This window comes from Cervus canadensis, chromosome 19 (assembly GCF_019320065.1).
Source record: "Cervus canadensis isolate Bull #8, Minnesota chromosome 19, ASM1932006v1, whole genome shotgun sequence".
NCBI classification, from domain to species: Eukaryota; Metazoa; Chordata; class Mammalia; order Artiodactyla; family Cervidae; genus Cervus; species Cervus canadensis.
The window spans coordinates 34,166,865-34,186,205 of NC_057404.1; the positions used below are offsets into that span (position 1 = coordinate 34,166,865).

The 19,341-nt window shown below is 36.8% G+C and overlaps 1 protein-coding gene across 8 annotated transcripts in view; it reads left to right on the top strand.

The window, feature by feature from the left end:
* Positions 1–19,341, top strand: part of PDLIM5 (PDZ and LIM domain 5) — a 223,736-nt gene that overhangs the window by 111,948 nt on the left and 92,447 nt on the right. For 4 of the 8 annotated variants that reach the window (XM_043438400.1, XM_043438395.1, XM_043438396.1 and 1 more), the window contains exons 4-5: positions 14,877–14,919; positions 16,877–16,968. In XM_043438400.1, coding sequence (XP_043294335.1) covers positions 14,877–14,919; positions 16,877–16,968 — 135 coding nt within the window. Of the gene's footprint in view, positions 1–14,876; positions 14,920–16,549; positions 16,969–19,341 lie in introns of all 8 variants that reach the window. The other 4 variants (XM_043438392.1, XM_043438394.1, XM_043438397.1 and 1 more) reach the window with 2 other exon arrangements.

Consider the following 19,341-nt stretch of genomic DNA (forward strand, 5'->3'; position numbering starts at 1 on the left):
GGTGTTGTTGAACTTGCATGATGAGACACATATATTTTGAGTTGTTTACCATTAAGAAGCACTATTGGGGGATATTTTTATATATGAGATTCACAGTATGGTGGAGAGAATGAATTGTCTCAGGATAATAAGCTTATTACCTTTTGGTAACATAGGCAGAATGTGTTTCTAATTTGCTAGAGTTTCAAATTTTCTTCCTGTAATGACAGAGGTATTAGAGAATATACAATGTTTACTATCTTCCCTTTGCTTAAAAAAAAAAGAAAAACTTTGTTAACATTGGAAAACTTAAAAATTCTATAAACAGAAATAAAGTTTTTTGAATAAAAGAAACAACTGACTCTGTTTCAGTCCTTTCTTTGTGATAGAATAATTGTGAAGTTAATCACAAATAAGAATTTTAAAAGATGAACAAATACTTGAACACTTATCAGCTTTATATTTTCCTTTTTTTCAGATTTAGATATTATTATCATACAGACTACTTTGAATTTTTAATTTAATAAGATTCAGTGATGAGGATGATTGTACTTCTAAACTGATAAGTGTGAAATTTAGGGCTCATCTTAAAGTTATTAAGGATAGATCTGGCTTATCTATGACTAAAATAGCCGCATTTGATCATTAATTTTTAAATTCCTAGACTCTGAGTACTCCAGATTTTTAGGAAACCTAAACCCACCCCAAGTTATTTTTTAAGTGTTAAATAAATGGAAAAACCTAAGTTTAGACTATAAAGAATGAAAAGTTTTCATTTCTGTGCTTTCCACGAGACAGCAGCCTGACTTTGTTTTCCTAATAAGGCTGTACTAAATGTTGGAATGCTTGTCCCCTTGAATTTTACTGAAATACCTAAAAATACTTACTTTACCGAAAAATTTCACAATTTAATTTGTTTAGCCTAGACAAGAATAGAAAAAGTGATGTATCTGGAAAAAGTTAGTGGCAAAATTGTGCCTCCAGTACTAACACAGGACAGAGAGCGTATAGAAGTGAGCCTCAAAGAGCATTATCTAAGCTTTGGATGTTTGAAGAACAAATTAGCTATTTCGTTCTTTTCCATCTGTATTCTGTTTGTCTTTATATATTTAAGATCTGGGACAAGTTTTAGTCCCTCTCTTTTCTCCTTCCTTAAGCAAGTAGTAGCTTATATAGTTCAAGCATACTTACGGGCTACTTTATTGCTTGGCACTGTGTTGAGATTTACTCCTTTGATGTGAGATTTGGATTTAGCTTTCTTACAAAATGAAGTACTATATGTAGGAATACGTTTTCATCTGACTTAGAGGGGTAAGAAGACAGGGTCCTTATAGTGGTGTGAAGTAGCTTATGTGTTCTGCCTCCTAGTTGGCTTTCTGGCTTTCTCTCACTGCTCTTTCTGTTTTTCCTCTCATTCCAGCCCGTTGGCACGTTCCTGCCTCCAAGATTTAACACTTGCTATGTTATGGTCTGCCTGGAATTCTCTGCTTCAGGTTTCTTATCAGATTTCATCTTACAGAGACTTTCTCTGGCTCCTTCATATAAAATAATATATCCCCGCCCCTGTTTTTGGAGAAGGGAATGGCAACCCACTCCAGTATTCTTGCCTGGAGAATCCCATGGACAGAGAGGCTGGCGGGCTACAGTCCAGAGGGTCGCAAAGAGTCAAACACAACTGAAGTAACTTAGCATGCCCCTGTTTTTCTTTACTATACTGCATTACATCATTGCCATGTGACATACCTTGCTTGTTTATGTTTAGCCTGCTTCTTCCAAGTAGAACATAAGCAAATTCAGAGTAGGGATCTTGTCTGTATTATTCATGGCTGTTGTGCCATCTCCTACAGCAGAACCTGCTCTTTAGGGGCTCAGTAAATATTTGGGGAATTAATTAATCAATGAAATAATCAAGGAAAAGATATAGCATGAGTATTGCCCTGCGCTTGAAGTGACAGTAGGTGTAATACATATAGGTCAGGAATGAGAAGGTGCTAGGTTAAAGTAATTTATGGTAATAGAGAAGCCCATAGTAATTATAACAGATCAGTAGGGTAAACAGAAGTTAGGTTCTGACCATAACATAAGGGTATGTGTTTGTTTATAAAAGTATAGGCTGATTCAAAAAGAATTGAATACTATTAAAAATGTATTACCTAGTGACTAGGAATATATGAATATATGTTCAGTTCAGTCGCTCAGTGGTGTCCGACTCTTTGTGACCCCATAGACTGCAGCACGCCAGGCTTCCCTGTCCATCACCAACTCCCAGAGCTTGCTCAAACTCATGTCTTTCAAGTCGGTGATACCATCCAACCATCTCATCCTCTGTTGTCCCCTTCTCTTCCCGCCTTCAGTCTTTCCTAGCATCAGGGTCTTTTCCAGTGAGTCAGTTCTTTGCATCAGGTGGCCAAAGTATTGGAGTTTCAGCTTCAGCATCAGTCCTTCCAGTGAATATTCAGGACTGGTTTCCTTTAGGATTGATTGGTTGGATCTCTTTGCAGTCCAAGAGACTCTCAAGAGTCTTCTCCAACACCACAGTTCAAAAGCATTAATTCTTAAGTACTCAGCCGTCTTTATAGTCCAATTCTCACATCCATACGTGACTACTGGAAAAACGATAGCTTTGACTAGATGGACCTTTGTTGGCAAAGTAACGTCTCTGCTTTTTAATATGCTGTCTAGGTTTGTCATAGTTTTTCTTCCAAGGAGCAAGCGTCTTTTAATTTCATGGCTGCAGTCACCATGTGCAGTGATTTTGGAGCCCCCACAAATAGTCTCTCACTGTTTCCATTGTTTCCCCGTCTATTTGCCACGAATACATATAGCTAAACCAAATTGAAAAGCAGGCATCATAGTCATTTCTGTAATCTTGCACGTGCAGTATGCACCCCTGTATCACAGGGCACTCATCAGACTGGCAGTCTTACTCATTCAGGGATCCTGGTAGCACATCACCATCAGGAGGTGTAATGGGGACTGTGATGCCAGTCCCTTATTTTCTCAAGTTCACCAGGAAGAAGAGATAGAAATGTAAAGTTTTTGACACATACCCACAAGAAGATATGTATCTTGGGATCTGCATGGCCACTGACCGAGAAGCCAGCTGCTACCTTAATCAGAAACCCAGTTTAGTTTAGCACCCAGGTTAGCACCTTTATTAAGGAACCTTCAGCTCCATCTTGCTGGGAAATGAAGTTATTAGAGAATTCCTATGGGAAAATAGTCCTCTTCTCTGGAAAAATATGGAAGAATGCACTGAAGGTGCTTGTTTCTTTGTTTTTGCATGTTTATAAACCCTAACTGGGAATCTTGTGAAGAACTTAAACTTTTTTTTAATGTCTGTATTGTTCAAGCTGTAAAATGTGTACTTTCTATAGATCAAGAACCAGATAGGTAGATAAGATATCTGTATATATATCATCTATCTCTGTATATCTGTATGTGAACTAAATATCTATACATATATGTGTGGTTTACCATGAGTAACTTCCATTTTTATATGAATTAAAACAAAGGTGGCATTCTGTAAATAACATGATTAAAAATAAGATAGTTTTTAGTTAATAGAAAATTAATAGTTATTCATTGTTTGAAAGCATTTCTGTCTGTAGTTCTTCACCAAAGTTACTTTTGTGGCTTTCACGTTGATGTTATTCCTAGAAGGCAGAGTGTTGGAGTTGCATTTAAAGCATCTGGAAGCATCTTGGGTTCAAATCTTGGCTCTACCGTTTTAAAATTCTAAGCTATGGTCAAATTATTGAAGCTAACTAAGTTGCTTCTTCCTGTGATTAAAATGAGAACAATATTATTTTCTTAGAAAAAGTAAATGAGGTAGTTTATGTAATGGGCAAAATGAAATTATTGGCATTTGGGATGTATTCACTTAAGTGATATTTTCTTGTTAATTTCTAGTTTGTTGTTGTTTTCTCTTGAAACATACCCTGGTAGATAATTTGACTTGGCTCTGACAGTATATAATCCAAAGGGAATAATTTCCAGAAATCGAGGCTCGTATTTTCTGCATGGGGGGTAGGAAATTAATGTCTGTCACTGCTTACTTTGTGCCAGTCACTGCTGGGTGTGTTACATGCATGACCTTGTTCCATCCTCAGAACAGTTTTATAGGGGAAGAATTACTGTCCTTGTGCTAACAGAGAAACTATAGCTATTTAATTTTGTTAGTGTCACAGACTTGGAGACTTTATTTAGTGTTTCACCTGTTTTTCAAAGTATTCCTGTATCAATGAAGAGCTTGATAAGAGAAAAGGCTGAGTATGAAAGATAGGAGGAGCTCTCTGTCTCTTTAAGGCTCTAAGCTTTTCCTAAAAGGAAGAAAAAAAAAAATCGGTAGACAAACCATCAGGGTATGAACTGTGCCTGCTTATGCTGCTGAAGCCCCAACACTGTGGCCGCCTGATGGGAAGGCTGACTCATTGGAGGAGACCCTGATGCTGGGAACGACAAGGTGGGAGGAGAAGGGGACGGCAGAGGATGAGATGGTTGGATGGCATCACTGACTTGATGGACATGAGTTTGAGCAAGCTCTGGGAGTTGGTGATGGACAGGGAAGCCTGGAGTGCTGCAGTCCATGGGGTTGCAAAGAGTCGGACATGACTGAGCTCTTGAATGGAACTGAACTGATGCTGCTTTTATCCTGTTTTTCAGCATCTGACTCTTATGTGTTGCTAGATGTCTGTGAAAATCCATGTGTGCATATGATTTGTTATTGATTCCTTCTCTCTTAATGAATTTTAAGAGATTTTAAGAGAATTCCTTCTCTAAATGGGCTTAATGAATTTTAAGCGCATTTGTTAAGGGTATTTTAATAATGTCATGAAAAAAGCCAAGAATAAATGGAATAAATGTATAAATGGAATTCCTAATGTTTCACAGGTAGGTTATTTGCTTTGAAAATCCTATTAGTTTCTTATTAGTAATGAAGTATTTACTATTTTGATAAAAATTTGTTTTCTCTACTTGATTGGAGCTGGAAGAGAATGTATATTGAATAAAAGTAGTTACCATTGTGCCTTAAGGAAGATAGAAACCTAGTAGGTTTTGAGTGAATGAAACTCTGCTACAGATTGCTTGTTTATATCAGTCCTAAAAGTATTATAATTGTGTCTGATATGAAATAAAATACAGAATTTTGGTGAAAAATTGGAAAAGAAGGAAATTATACTCCTCAGCTTCTCTCACAGAAAGCATGGTACACTTTCTTTTTCTTTAGAACAAAAAAGAAAAACATTACATTACTTACACAGTTGCATTTGTAATACGTAGAAGCAGAAGGTGAGAGAGGTCTTTAGTAGACTTTATCATGTATTAGCAAAGGAACCGAGGTGCAAAGTTAAAAATAGTATTTAAAATGTCACCCTTAATCCAAGAATATTAAACCTGTCCCTGCTCCAAGCTTCAGTATCAGTGCCCTATGGTATGAATTTTATTTGATTGGGTAGTTTGGAAATTTAGATGGATCATTCAGTGGCAAGTAGTATGAAAGTTTGAAGTAGAGGAATTAAGAGGGATTGAAAGGTAGTGTCTTGCCGAAAGAGTAATGAGAAGCTCAACTCTCCTATCTTATGCCAGTCAGTGTCTGAACAGATTGTAATTCGAGGTTTTCCTTTATACAAAATGATTATGAGGTTTAGACTCCAAAAGAGCCATGGTCATGTAGGATTATTTACTAGAATGTTTGTTATAGTCAAAACCATGAAATAATCTAAACTAGGGGTTAGCGAACTGTGGCCTACAGTCTATCCCCCTACCTGTTTTTATAAATGAAGTTTTGTTGGAACACAGTCATGCTCACTCACATTTTGTCAGGATCATCTTTCTTGCTATAATGGCAGAACAGAGTAGTTGAATCTGTATCCTATGGCCCACAAAGTTTAAAATATTGACTGTCTCACCCTTTCCAGAAAAGTTTGCTGTTTTTTTAACAATGGGGCATACAAAATAGCCTCCTTGCATTATATAAACCCTTTATTGAAATAGTATTTTTACTTGATAAAAATTTTATTTTTGATGAGAATGAATTATCCTGAACATTGAAATACCTTTTATTGAAACTTGAACATACCTATGATGTTATATAATCTCTTCAACTTTCTTGTTTATAGAAATTATTTTATAAACACTGGTTAGAAAAGTGCATTTTTCCCCTTAAGTGATGCTGAGATTATTTGGAGTGTGGACATGAGGCACAATAAACAGATAAAACTTTCTTCCCTGATAAAAATGCTTTTGTGGAAATAAATATAGCGTTAAAAAATAATTTTTTTCCATTTAGAATCAAGTAGAATAATAGGAAAATTTGCATTTATCACTGTGTGAAACTTTTATTTATTGACTTATTATATGCCTCTTCCACCTCAAAATTATTGAAGGCTGGCCAAATGAAAGGGTGATCTCAAGTGAAGGATATCAAGTAATATATAAAACTCTCACTCAAACTAGTTATTTAAATTGATTAGTATTCAGTTTGCAATTCTAAAGATCTTAATAGCGTTAAATTGGTGAGCTTCAACCGTAGAAAATAAAGCAGAACATCATGAGATGAAGAAATATTTGTTAATTTGCTGCTTCCTGCTATGTGAGATGGATATATCAGAGGAAGGATAATGTAGATATTTGCCTTAAACCTTTTAGTGATCCAAGTTCTTTAACATCTGTAGACTTTACTTCTGAAACTTAAGGAATACCTTGTGTATAAGGCCTTTAATTTACTGTGGAGCTCCTAATAAGACCCCAGTACGTGTAATGTCGACCGTGATCCTTTCATTGTTTGTATAATAGGAAATTATGTTGTCATTTTAAGTTCAGCCTAATGCTGCTTTCTCTCGCAAGCCCCTTACATTCCATCTTGAAAATGCTGTGACCGATCTGGTCAGGGAAGCTCAGTAGAAGGCCTTTCCTTCCCTTCCTTACTTCCTCAGCCCCTCCCTGCCTCACTTGGTGGCTTGATTTAGAACTTGGTTGCTGAAAATTTCTTCTCAAGCCCCATCAACTCTTGTAACCACCGGAAAAGAATCTTTACAACAAAAGCCATTTCCTTACACAGAGAGGTAATTATTAATATCAAGTGGTAATTGCCTGTTGTGAATTTTTCAGCACCCCTTTCATTTTCAAGCCAAGCCTCAGTAGAGGAAGGCCCCAGGTACTCAGAGGGCTTCTAGCAATTCCATTGCTTTTCTCTTTTCCTTCTTTCTCTACTAAGTCTGTTGCACTTTCAGTTGTTATTTCTGTCTCTCTATATTTAGTACTCATAGTAATAGAGAGGGACTTCCCTGGTGGTTCAGATAGTAATAGAGAAGGTGCAAAGAGAGAGAAGGAAGCGGAGACTGTGTGTATGAATACATGTGTATGTGGTGAGTATAATCTTTTATAAACTGAAAGCTGTGTTAATAATATGCTGCATGCATGCATGCTCAGTTCTGTCTGATTCTTTGCAACCCCATGGACTGTAGCTGGTCAGGCTCCTCTGTCCATAAAATTTTCCAGACTAGAATACTGGAGCGGATTGCCATTTCTTCCTCCTGGGGATCTTTGCAACCCAGGGATTGAACCTGTGTCTCCTCCGTAGGCAGGTGGACTCTTTACCACTGAGCCACCTGGGAAACCCTGACGTATAGCTACTACTGTATATGCAGCATACTGATATATAGCTATTTTATACTTTTGTTTGTAGGAAAAATAATCCTTACGTGTTCTCAAATCATTTGGGAAAAAACCACTGATGCATTGCCATAAGTGATTTAAATGTTTAAGGTCTGAGTTTTAGAAAAGCCGACTAACTAGAAGTACAATTAAATATGGGGAAATGGTTTAAAGAGACATCCCTCTACACACTTGACTACTCACTTTTTTTCCCTCTGGAGTTGCTTTGTTATTGCAAATTGACAACTTTGCAATTAAAGTGATTAATGATGTGCCCTAGTGTTTATGGGTCCCAAGGTCAGTGAGCCCAAAGATGGCCATGCTGTGGGAAACTTAGATAGAGCTCATCTCACGGAAGATGAACTAAAATTCCTTCCCTTCTCTGTATGATTGTTTATGAATTAAGTGTATTAGATATGGTTGAAGGCATCACCAAGACATAATGAGTAATGTGAGTAATCTTTATCAGTCCAGTTCTGTTGCATAATTCCTCATTTTTAAACACTAATGTGAACATTCGTTAGTGACTTTTATTAGCTAAAAAAGTTTTACTTTATACAGCAGTATTAGAAAATTCAATGAGTGTTCATACAGTGAAGTTTTTCATGATCCCTTTGATTTAATCTTTATTAGATCTATTGCTTATTTTTGGTATTATTTTTCCTATACATTATTCTAACCAGGGCATCAAAATTCTGATTTCAAACACAATGTTGTAACTTGGAACTCCTTTCAACTATTCAGCCAGAAGTTCTGAAACTGGCTGTAATGCTTCAGGGATTTTTATTTTGGATACTGCTCTTATAAAAATCAATCAGCTTTCAAAATAGATTGTTCTAACCACACTGTGGGCTTTGTTCTTTGGATTCCATGAGCTGAGCATAGTACAAGGCCAAGGCACTAGCCTCTCTCCCCGTCGTGGCTTACTGCCCTGCAGAAGCGTCGCACCAAGGGAAGAGAGAACAATAAGTGGATTGTTCAGTCTGTGGCACCGAGCCATTGCCAGGATCTCTGCTGGTTTTAAACACACACACTGCACAAAAGTGACTTGTGACAATCTCTGTGGTTGAACGGGAGATCTATATGTTACACCATTGCTTATTTTCCAGGATTTGAACAGAAAAATGTAGGGATAATTATTAGCAATTATACATCAGTTTTTAAAACTTTGTCTTTACAAAATTGTTTGCTTTTAAGTAATCTATTAACATTTCTAAAGTAGAGGAGCAGATATTCAGTATAATACTGTTCTTAAAAGAAAGGCAACTATAAAAATTTTAATTTTGGGACGTAGTTTCACTTATTCATTTATTAGGATTTTCTCCTCAGGGAATATGGGAAATGTATATTTCAGTTTGGTGGAGGAAATGAGATTTTCCTCCTTAAACACTGATTAAATTATGCTCAGAGTGTTTGGGTATCTTGCTTAACAATGTTCAAGAAAGCAATAGCTTGTCAAGAAAGATACTCTGGATAACAAAAGGTTTTGAGGATTTTGTGGGTTGTAATGTTTCTTTCTCTAATTTTAGCCACCTGAAGGAGATTTAAGAAAACTTTTCAGACTGACAGAGATTTACTCTCTTTATTTAAAATAACATTTCTCAGAGGATTTTTCCCTTTCATAACTCCAACCTTGAGAAAGGTTTCCTAAGTAAATGATTATTCTAAACAGGAGTTCCAGAAATGAGTATTTCAAGCTCATGGGTGTGGACCATGATCCACAGTGTTTTCTTCTTTAGGCATTTAAAGGCTTTGAATAGCCCTATGGTTACAATGCTTATGTAACTTTAAATTTTCTACATTTCTCTGATAACAGAACCTTTTTGGGAGGAGGGTGTTTTGGAAAGTAGTTTTCTGTGAAGCCTGCTTTGAGAAATAGCCTTACTTATCATAAGAAGTAGAACATGTACAGTGCATAAAATGTGAAAAATACAAGAAAGGAGAAAACATATCATTCACAGAGAACTTCTACTAAAATGTTGGTGTGTTTCCAGTATTTTCCATGTGTTAATCATGCTCCATATATGCTATTTTATATTTTTCTTTTTTTACTTAATATCATAAAGTAAGCATGTTATCATGTAATTCAGAATTCTTTCTAAAAATTATTTTAATCGTTGTATAGTGTTTCATCATTTGATTTCCTCATTGTATATTTAATTAGTTGTTTCCTAGTTTTCACTGTTGTAAGTTATACTGTTCAGTTCAGTTCAGTTGCTTGGTCATGTCTGACTCTTTGAGACTCCATGGAGTGCAGCACACCAGGCTTCCCTGTGCATCACCAAATCCCAGAGCTTGCTCAAGCTCATGTCCATTGAATCGGTGATACCATCCAACCATCTCACCCTCTGTTGTCCCCTTCTTCTGCCTAAAATCTTTCCCAGCATCAGGGTCTTTCCCATTGAGTCAGTTCTTTGCATCACGTAGCCAAAGTATTGGAGTTTCAGCTTCAGCATCAGTCCTTCCAATGAATATTCAGGACTGATTTCCTTTAGGATGGACTGGTTGGATCTCCTTGCAGTCCAAGGGACTCTCAAGAGTCTTCTCAACAGCGCAGTTCAAAAGCATCAATTCTTTGGCGCTCAGCTTTCTTTATAGTCCACCTCTCACATCCATACATGACTACTGGAAAAACCATAGCTTTGACTAGACTGACCTTTGTTGGCAAAGTAATGTCCCTGCTTTTTAATATGCTGTCTAGGTTTGTCATAGTTTTTCTTCCAAGGAGCAAGTGTCTTTTAATTTCATGGCTGCAGTCACCATCTGCAGTGATTTGGGAGCCCCCAAAAATAAAGTCTCTCACTGTTACCATTGTTTTCCCATCCATTTGCCATGAAGTGATGGGACTGGATGTCATTATCTTAGTTTTCTGGATGTTGAGTTTTAAGCCAACTTTTTCACTGTCCTCTTTCACTTTCATCAAGAGGCTCTTTAGTTCTTCTTTGCTTTCTGCCATAAGGGAGGTGTTGTCTGCATATCTGAGGTTATTAATATTTCTCCCGGCAATCTTGATTCCACCTTGTGTTCATCCAGCCTGACATTTCCCATGATGTACCCTGATAGCTCAGTTGGTAAAAAATCTGCCTGCAATGCAGGAGACCCTGGTTCTATTCCTGGGTCAGGAAGATCTGCTGGAGAAGGGTTAGGCTACCCACTCCAGTATTCTTGCGTTTCCCTTGTGGCTGAGCTGGTAAAGAATCTGCCTGCAATGCGGGAGACCTGGGTTCACTCCCTGGGTTGGAAAGGTCCTCTGGAGAAGGAAAAGGCTACCCGCTCCAGTATTCTGGCCTGGAGAATCCCATGGACTGTATAGTCCATGGGATTGCAAAGAGTCGGACACGACTGAGTGATTTTCACTTTCACTCTTCATATAAGTTAAATAAGCAGGGTGACAATATATAGCCTTGACATATTCCTTTTCCAATTTGGAACCAGTCTGTTCCATGTCCAGTTCTAGCTGTTGCTTCCTGACCTGCATACATATTTCTCAGGAGGCAGGTCGGATGGTCTGGTATTCCCATCTCTTGAAGAATTTTCCACAGTTTGTTGTGATCCACACAGTCAAAGGCTTTGGCATAGTCAATAAAGCAGAAGTAGATGTTTTTCTGGAAATCTCTTTCTTTTTCAGTGATCCATCGGATGTTGGCAATTTGATCTCTGATTCCTCTGCCTTTTCTAAATCCAGCTTAACATCTGGAAGTTTTCAGTTCAGGTACTCTTCAAGCCTGGCTTGGAGAATTTTGAACATTACTTTACTAGCGTCTGAGATGAGTTCAATTGTACAGTAGTTTGAGCATTCTTTGGCATTGCCTTTCTTTGGGATTGGAATGAAAACTGACCTTTTCCAGTCCTGTGGCCACTGCTGAGTTTTCCAAATTTTCTGGCATATTGAGTGCAGCACTTTCACAGCATCATCTTTTAGGATTTGAAATAGCTCAACTGGAATTCCATCACTTCCACTAGCTTTGTTCATAGTGAATCTTTCTAAGGCCCACTTGACTTCGTTTTCCAGGATGTCTCGTTCTAGGTGAGTGATCACACCATTGTGGTTATCTGGGTCATGAAATTCTTTTTTGTACAGTTCTTCTGTGTATTCTTACAACCTCTTCTCAATATCTTCTGCTTCTGTTAGGTCTATACCATTTCTGTCCTTTATAGTGCCCATCTTTGCATGAAATGTTCCCTTGTTATGTCTAATTTTCTTGAAGAGATCTCTAGTCTTTCCCATTCTATTGTTTTCCTCTATTTCTTTGCATTGATCACCGAGGAAGGCTTTCTTATCTCTCCTTGCTATTCTTTGGAACTCTGCATTCAAGTGGATGTTCCTTTTCTCCTTTGCCTTTTGCTTCTCTTCTTTGTAACAAAGTCAAAGATTTTATATATGTATTCTGTGCATTAAAAATGCTTTTCCTAATATTTTTAATGTGGGCAAGTTGACTTGTTCTGTTTATTAAAAAATAATATACTAAAATGAAGGCCATTTTAACAGAAATATTCAAAAATTACATGGCTTAAACTGTGAGCTCCTGTAAATATTCAAACAGAGGTCAAACATATATCTGATTGGCATGTGATAGAGTAACTCTAAGGCTTCCTTGATAGATCAGATGATAAAGAATCTGCCTGCAATGCAGGAGACCCCGGTTCGATTCCTGGGTCAGGAAGATCCTCTGGAGAAGGGATAATCTGCCCATTCCAGTATTCTTGGGCTTCCCTTGTGGATCAGCTGGTAAAGAATCCACCTGCAATGCGTGAAACCTGGGTTTGATCCCTGGATCGGAAAGATCCCCTGGAGAAGGGAAAGGCTATCCACTCCAGTATTCTAGCCTGGAGAATTCCATGTATAGTCCATGGGGTTGCAAAGAGCTGGACATGACTGAGCGACTTACATTTCACTTCAAGGAGCCTTCTAAATTTTAATGATTCTATGATTCATTTGGTAGTTATTTAAGTATTTAAACCAGCATAACTAATTTTTATTGCATATAGTGTCAGCTCTTTCATTTGATATTTAATTATAAGCCAGTTGTTTTTTTTTCCACCTACGACATAATGCTTGTGATTTTCATGTGTAACAGACTCAATCCTGGAATTTTGAGGACAGGTTTTCCTCTTTTCTTTGACTGCTTTTCTTATTTCATGTAATTGTACTTGTGGGCCTTTATCAGAAGGTGAGTGGGCCAGATATTAAAAATTTCAGTTTAAATTTTTTTATGAATCCTATATTTTAAGAAATAGTTTTGTAGAACTTTCAATCCATAAAATATGGTAAGACTCGCTGTTCTTTAAGTTCTCAACAGATTAAGAGGTTGGACTCCATAGAGTTAGTGAAAACTCACCATTCTGGGGATTTTGTTGTTGCTAACACTATTCAAGTAAGAACTAACACCCAGAAAAAACTAAGGGGTTTATTTTCATAGACATGGGATATATGCATTTTATTCTTCTTGGAAACCACTTTATTCTGTTCAGGTTAAACATCATCTTTTGTGTATATTGTTTTTGTGTTAATAGAAGAGCTGCATATACCTTTAAGTGTCCAGAGGAAAAAGGATTCTGTCCTCTCTGTTACGGCAAAATTTCAATTGTGTCTTGGGTGGTTTTAATAAGTAGATCCTTTGTCATTGCATCTTACTGTGAAATTTCAATGAAAGAAAGATTACACTGTTCTGTTCTTGAACTTGTTTCCTTTGCTTGTTATAATAACCCTACAAGCTAAAAGAGAAATTGTCTGATTGATAGCACACATGGAAAGTTGTGCAATTGTAGAGTGTAATTCTACATAGCAGTAACCGAATGTTAGCATCCATTGTGGTCTCTCATTATGTTAGCCAATTATTCAGTCCATGCTTGCCCTGGCTAACTAAATTAGTTGTTATTGGAAAATTCAGTTGCTCCTAAAAATGCTGATCAGAGTTCATTACTAGGTTATGACTGTAGAAACCAAATATCCTATGTTAGCTTCTCTGTAAGTAAAATGATCTCATGATTTGCAGCTTAAAATTTATCACTTATTATTTACCTACTGTGGTTATATTTCTTGAATTCTGCACTTGCTGTCTTATCCTCAGTCTTGTGTGATATAAGAGGAGTTAGACTGCTTCTGACATTATTAAACCTAATGTATACCTTAATGCTGGGAAAATAGCTTTAAATCATTAGGAACTCTCCAATCATTTACTGTCCTTGACTGCAGCCAGTGTATTATAATACATAAGGATGGTTGCTTTAGCTCCATTCTAGAAGTAATTTACTTTAACTCTGAAGTTCCTCCTGTGAAGAATGGGGATAATGATTGCTGCTGCTTTGGTTATTTGTCATGATTATAAGAGATAATTGCTCCGAATCAATTATTGTTACTATTAGTCCATGCTAACCAAACTGACAGTAATAATACAAAAAAGCATAGATTAAAAATAGTAAATTTGTATACAAGAATACTTTTGTGCATGGATTTTTGTCCTCTTTTCCTTTTTATCTTATTTCTATGCTCAGTACTGATAACCTGTTATTAATACACGCCAGGCCATGCTGATACAGAGACTCAAGTAGGCCATGATCATTGCCTTCACTGAAATTGTAGCCTAGTGGAAGAACTTACAGTTTGGTTTTAGCAGGACAGATCCATTAACCTGCACTTAAAATATAAATACAAAATTAATACTCCATGAGCCAGTTCAACCAGAATTTATTATCTTCACACAAAGATCCACATGTCCTTTGGGCATATTCATGGATAATAAGAGAGAAGGCAGATACTGTTGGACAAAGAGATCAGTTGTTTGTTCCAGGAACTACTGAAAGTCATGTTTATTTTACTTTACCCTTTTTGGTGAGGGATAGCCTTAATTTAAAGGTTAAACATGGGTACGTTAGCAAACAGGATTGGTGTTTGTCTTTCCTCATTTGAATGTGTAGAGAACTGTTGAATACTTAGTGTATGAGTTATTGGATCTTACAGCATTTGAGTTTCGTGAACTAATTAGTAGATTGTGAATAGTTAAAAGCATGAATTATGAAACTATAAATTCTGATGATTTAGTATATTAAGGTGAAAGTGAAAGTGAAGTTGCTTAGTCGTGTCCGACTCTTTGCGACCCCATGGACTGACTGTAGCCTACCAGGCTCCTCTGTCCATGGGATTCTTCAGGCAAGAATACTGGAGTGGGTTGCCATTTCCTTTCATTAATAAGTTTGCAAAAATTCATGTTTTCTTCCTTTTTCTTTTTTTTCCTCAGAGCATCTGCTGCACCCAAGCTTGAGCCAGTTCCTGTTCAAAAGGTGTGTTTCTAATCCAGCATTACTGGGGTAATATTTGATTGTCCCTCCTGAACCACTCTAACTGCCATTCCTGTCTCTGACCATACTGACAATCTGTAGTTCCCATACAGTTTTTCCTCACAGTTCTTTAAAGATGATGAGGGATAGTGAAAATCAACACATAACAGAATTATCATGTAATTATTCCTTATTATTTAAACAATATAATTATTCCTTATTATTTAAATAGTATTTCTAGTGTCATATATTATCGGTAACTCATATCCAGATTTCTTACCTTCACTTTTAATTTGCCTCTTTATTCAAATAATCTAAACAGATTAAATAAGTGGTTACAAAAATGAATGTCACAATAAGTCTTTAATGACAGTTTACTGGTAATATTTAATTACATTTTTATATTTTCAGAGTATTCTTGGATTAGGTTTTTGGCAAGTACCCTTTTTTTTTCTTATATATATATATATATCTTCAAATTGTCCCAAACCATTGTTCATTTACATCTAGTTTTGTGCTTTGGGGGTTTTTCTCCTTAATTTTACTTGTGCCTTTTCAGTGAATTTGCTCATATTGATTCCCTGAGGCATTAAGTTACTTTATCCCCCTCAGCTTTATTATTTCTGTAAGATTAGATTACTTTTTCTTCCTTTAAATTAAACATAATAGAGCTACCATTATGTACTTTTTAAAGAATTCAATTGTTTTTCTTTGGGGATGATAAGGACTTATTCTTGAATATCATAGATGATTAAGCTGGTTTTATTTTTAAATTCACACTTACTTTGTGATAGGGGTTTGCAAACACAAATTCTGTTAATTTTAGGTGGAATTGATCTTTCTTAGTTGTTATTTTTTTCTTTGATGTCTGTGAAGAAACATTTAAGATCTTTTTTTTTTTTCTCATGTTACTTTTGAGTATTTATTTTGGCAAAGGGAAGAATTTTATTCCATCTTTAGCGATAACTCAAAACATTCCAGAGAGAGAAATAGGTGGACTGTAGAAAAGGGAAAGGATGGATTTTGTTTCATTGTTTTGTGTTTTATTTTTAAGGGGCAGTTTCTTGAATCAAAATAATTAGAATGTTCACATTTCTGAATTAGATGAAAATGAACATTCCTTATTTTTTTTTAATTGAAGAGTTAGAAATGTCCAGCTGCTTCTGCATGAATCAAATAATTGTACTCTGGAGAGTAATTAAACGTGTTTAAAAGATGGAATTGTAGTTGAGTCTCTGGATATTTTAAAATAAATGTTTTGATTAGTGATGTTTTGTTTACTGTGGGGTATTAAAAAAATTTTCCTTTGGAATATGTCTAAATTGGCACTTATGTTGGCCTTTAGGCTTTTTGATAACTTTCCTAATCTCTTTCCTAAATATTTTGAACTCCTTTCATTTTTTAAAAAAAAAATTTATCTACTCAGTATGTGCATCTGTGTTATGCATGTTGAGACCAGTTAGCATGCATGCTAATATTTTATCAGCTCATTATTTTTACCTGGAAATGTGTGAAGTTTGGCCTGCTAACATAATTGTGTTTGTCTTTTTACAAACTAGCCGTGTGTTCTTTTCAGTGGATCTGTTTCGCATGTCTTTGCCGTGTTGTGTGTGTTTGTTTTTATTTTACATAGGGAGAGCCTAAAGAAGTAGTCAAACCTGTGCCCATTCCATCTCCTGCTGTGTCCAAAGTCACTTCCACAACCAACACGGCCTACAATAAGGCCCCGCGGCCCTTTGGTTCCGTGTCTTCACCAAAAGTCACATCCATCCCATCACCATCGTCTGCCTTCACCCCAGCCCACGCGACCACTTCACCACATGCTTCCCCTCCACCCGTGGCCGCTGTCACCTCTCCCCCACTCGCTGCGTCTGGACCGCATGCTAACACCAGTCTTAGTGCTGACCAGCGGTCATCCGCTCTGAGCGCTGGTAAACCTGCAGTTAATGTCCCACGGCAGCCCACAGTCAGCAGCGTGTGTGCCGAGACTGCCCAGGAGCTAGCGGAGGGACAGCGAAGAGGATCCCAGGGTGACAGTAAACAGCAAAATGGGTAGGTGGCTGAGGGTGCTTTCTGCTCTTATCAAACTCTTCTTTCAGGCGATTTCCAGGCAGCACAATCTCCACCCACCCCCAAATCAGCTGTTCTCTGAAAGAAGGGAAGTGAAGTTTCATTTGCTTCATTAACATGTAATGTAGCTTTATGTTATATACAATACAGCACTCTCTGCAAGGCAATTATAGGTTAATCCAAACCTAATTATGCATCCTGACCTGTTATGAATCATGTAACGGACTCTGTAACTCTTTTTCTCCAAGTCTGGAACAATGTGGAGCAGCTGGCCCTTATAATGCAAGGCAAATCTTGAATCCTTCTTTCTCAATTTTTCCATTCTTTTATGAGTCACCAAAAGTTGAAATAGAATGGTTGCAGTTGTGTCAGCTTATGGATCTCATGCTAAAGAGAGAGGAAAAGAGAAACTTGTAAGAAGCTTTTTTTCTAGGAAGTATTCTGAAGACAGAAAACAAATTCACTTTTGACTCATGTCTGTGTATGATGCATTAGCTTAGGTCAGCTAGCTAAGCCACATTCTTTTCAGATAAACTTACGCTGAAATTTAGTCCTTAAAAGCACAGTAATGAGAGGACAGTAACAGTAACGGAGGCTTAAAAATTCCAGAAGCAAATTAGAGAATACTTTCATTGTAAACATTTTTCTAAAATGGATAGATTTAAAGCAGTGGACACTAAATATATAATGTTATAATAACTTTCTGAGAATCCATTCCTTATAATTTTCTTCTTTTTTCTGTGGCACAAATTTTTAAAAAATTGAAGTCTGTTCTCAGTAGCCATCATTTATAGACGGTTATTTTATTTTTGGAATCCAGTGACTATCCTTTAAACCAGAGTCATTTCTGTAAAGTCATTTTGATCAGATTTATTGTGACAAAAGTGTCTTTTAAAAGGAAATAATCTGCATGCATGATTGTTTTTAACCAATGTCAGTTCCCAGGAAAATATAATTAAAATAGTTGTGTAGTTAGGTCCTTTCTGAGATAATCCCTTCTGAATGTTAATTCACGTAATGAAGGGGCTGTGCTTTCATAGGACTGCTCCCATGGCAACTTGGGGGCTTTGAAAAAGAAGGTGGCAGGGTTCCAGTCTGCTGCTGAGAGAAAGGAGCAAGTCTGGAAGGACAGCTCCTGGGCCCTGTGTGTGGTTTTGTGGTTGTGGGTGACTTGAAAGTGTTGATGTATATACTGAGGAAAACTAGTGCCTTTCAAAGAAAGTTATTTCTTTCATATGAGGAAGATAAATAGTATGTAGCGTTGAGGTGCATTTGGTTGTCATTTTTCTGATTTGTCTATTTTAAGACAATAGATTTTAGAGTAATCAAAGTAGATATCTTGAAAAGACAGAAGTGTGTGTGCTCAATTGTGTCTGACTCTTTGCAACCCTGTGGACTGTAGCCCGCCAGGCTCCTCTGTCCATGGTATTTCCCAGGCAAGAATAGTGGAGAGGGTTGCCATTTCCTCCTCCAGGGGATTGTCCCAACCTCGGGATCAGGCCTGTGTCTCCTGCGTTGCAGGCGGGTTCTTTACTGCTGACCCTCTGGGAAGCCCCCTGAAAAGACAGATGCTGCCTGTCAAATGCTAGTCTCATGGAAGACTAAAAACAAAAGTTTATTTTGTTTGTTGAATTCCAGGTTCAGTAGGAAAAAAGTACTTCTTTTGAAGGAAGTGTTTAAGATAAAATCTTTTCTCCTTCCTAACATTTCATAAAATTTTATATGGAAGGCTTCTTAATAGAAAATTTGTAGAGATAAAAGCAAAACTGAGGTTACAGAAAACTATTATATTGAAAACACCAAGCTGAAACTTTGTGTTTTACGGGTATAGCTTTGGTGATTCCTGAAATGACTTATTATTTTCAACTTTGTAGGCAGTGATATAGTTACAGGGACTTTATAGCTGTTTCTTAGTCAGTTGACATGTAGTTATTGAGCACAAGTCTGGTGTCCTACACTGTCCAAGATTCAGGAAGAAAGGGACTATTATATATTTTGCATCATTAACAAGCAAGTTACTGCTTTGCATTTGTAAATTGATTGTATTTAAAAGTAACTTAATTTCAGGTGTTGACCTGATGTGTTAGCACAATGAAAACTTGATTACCATGAAAACAAAAGTGTGGTGTTTGTGAAATTCTATAGACAGATTTGCAGTGCTCTTTCTGCTGTTTCTCTTACTACATTTAGATCAGAGAAATCAAAAATAAATCTCACATTTTACTATTTACTAGTCAGTGATGTCATTTTGAAAAGCAGGTGTTTTGTGGTATTAATGAATATATTTCCTTCATCGGGTGTCAAACTCTTTTCCTGAAATCACTGTCAGCCTTTTTACTAAGTGTGTGATTATTG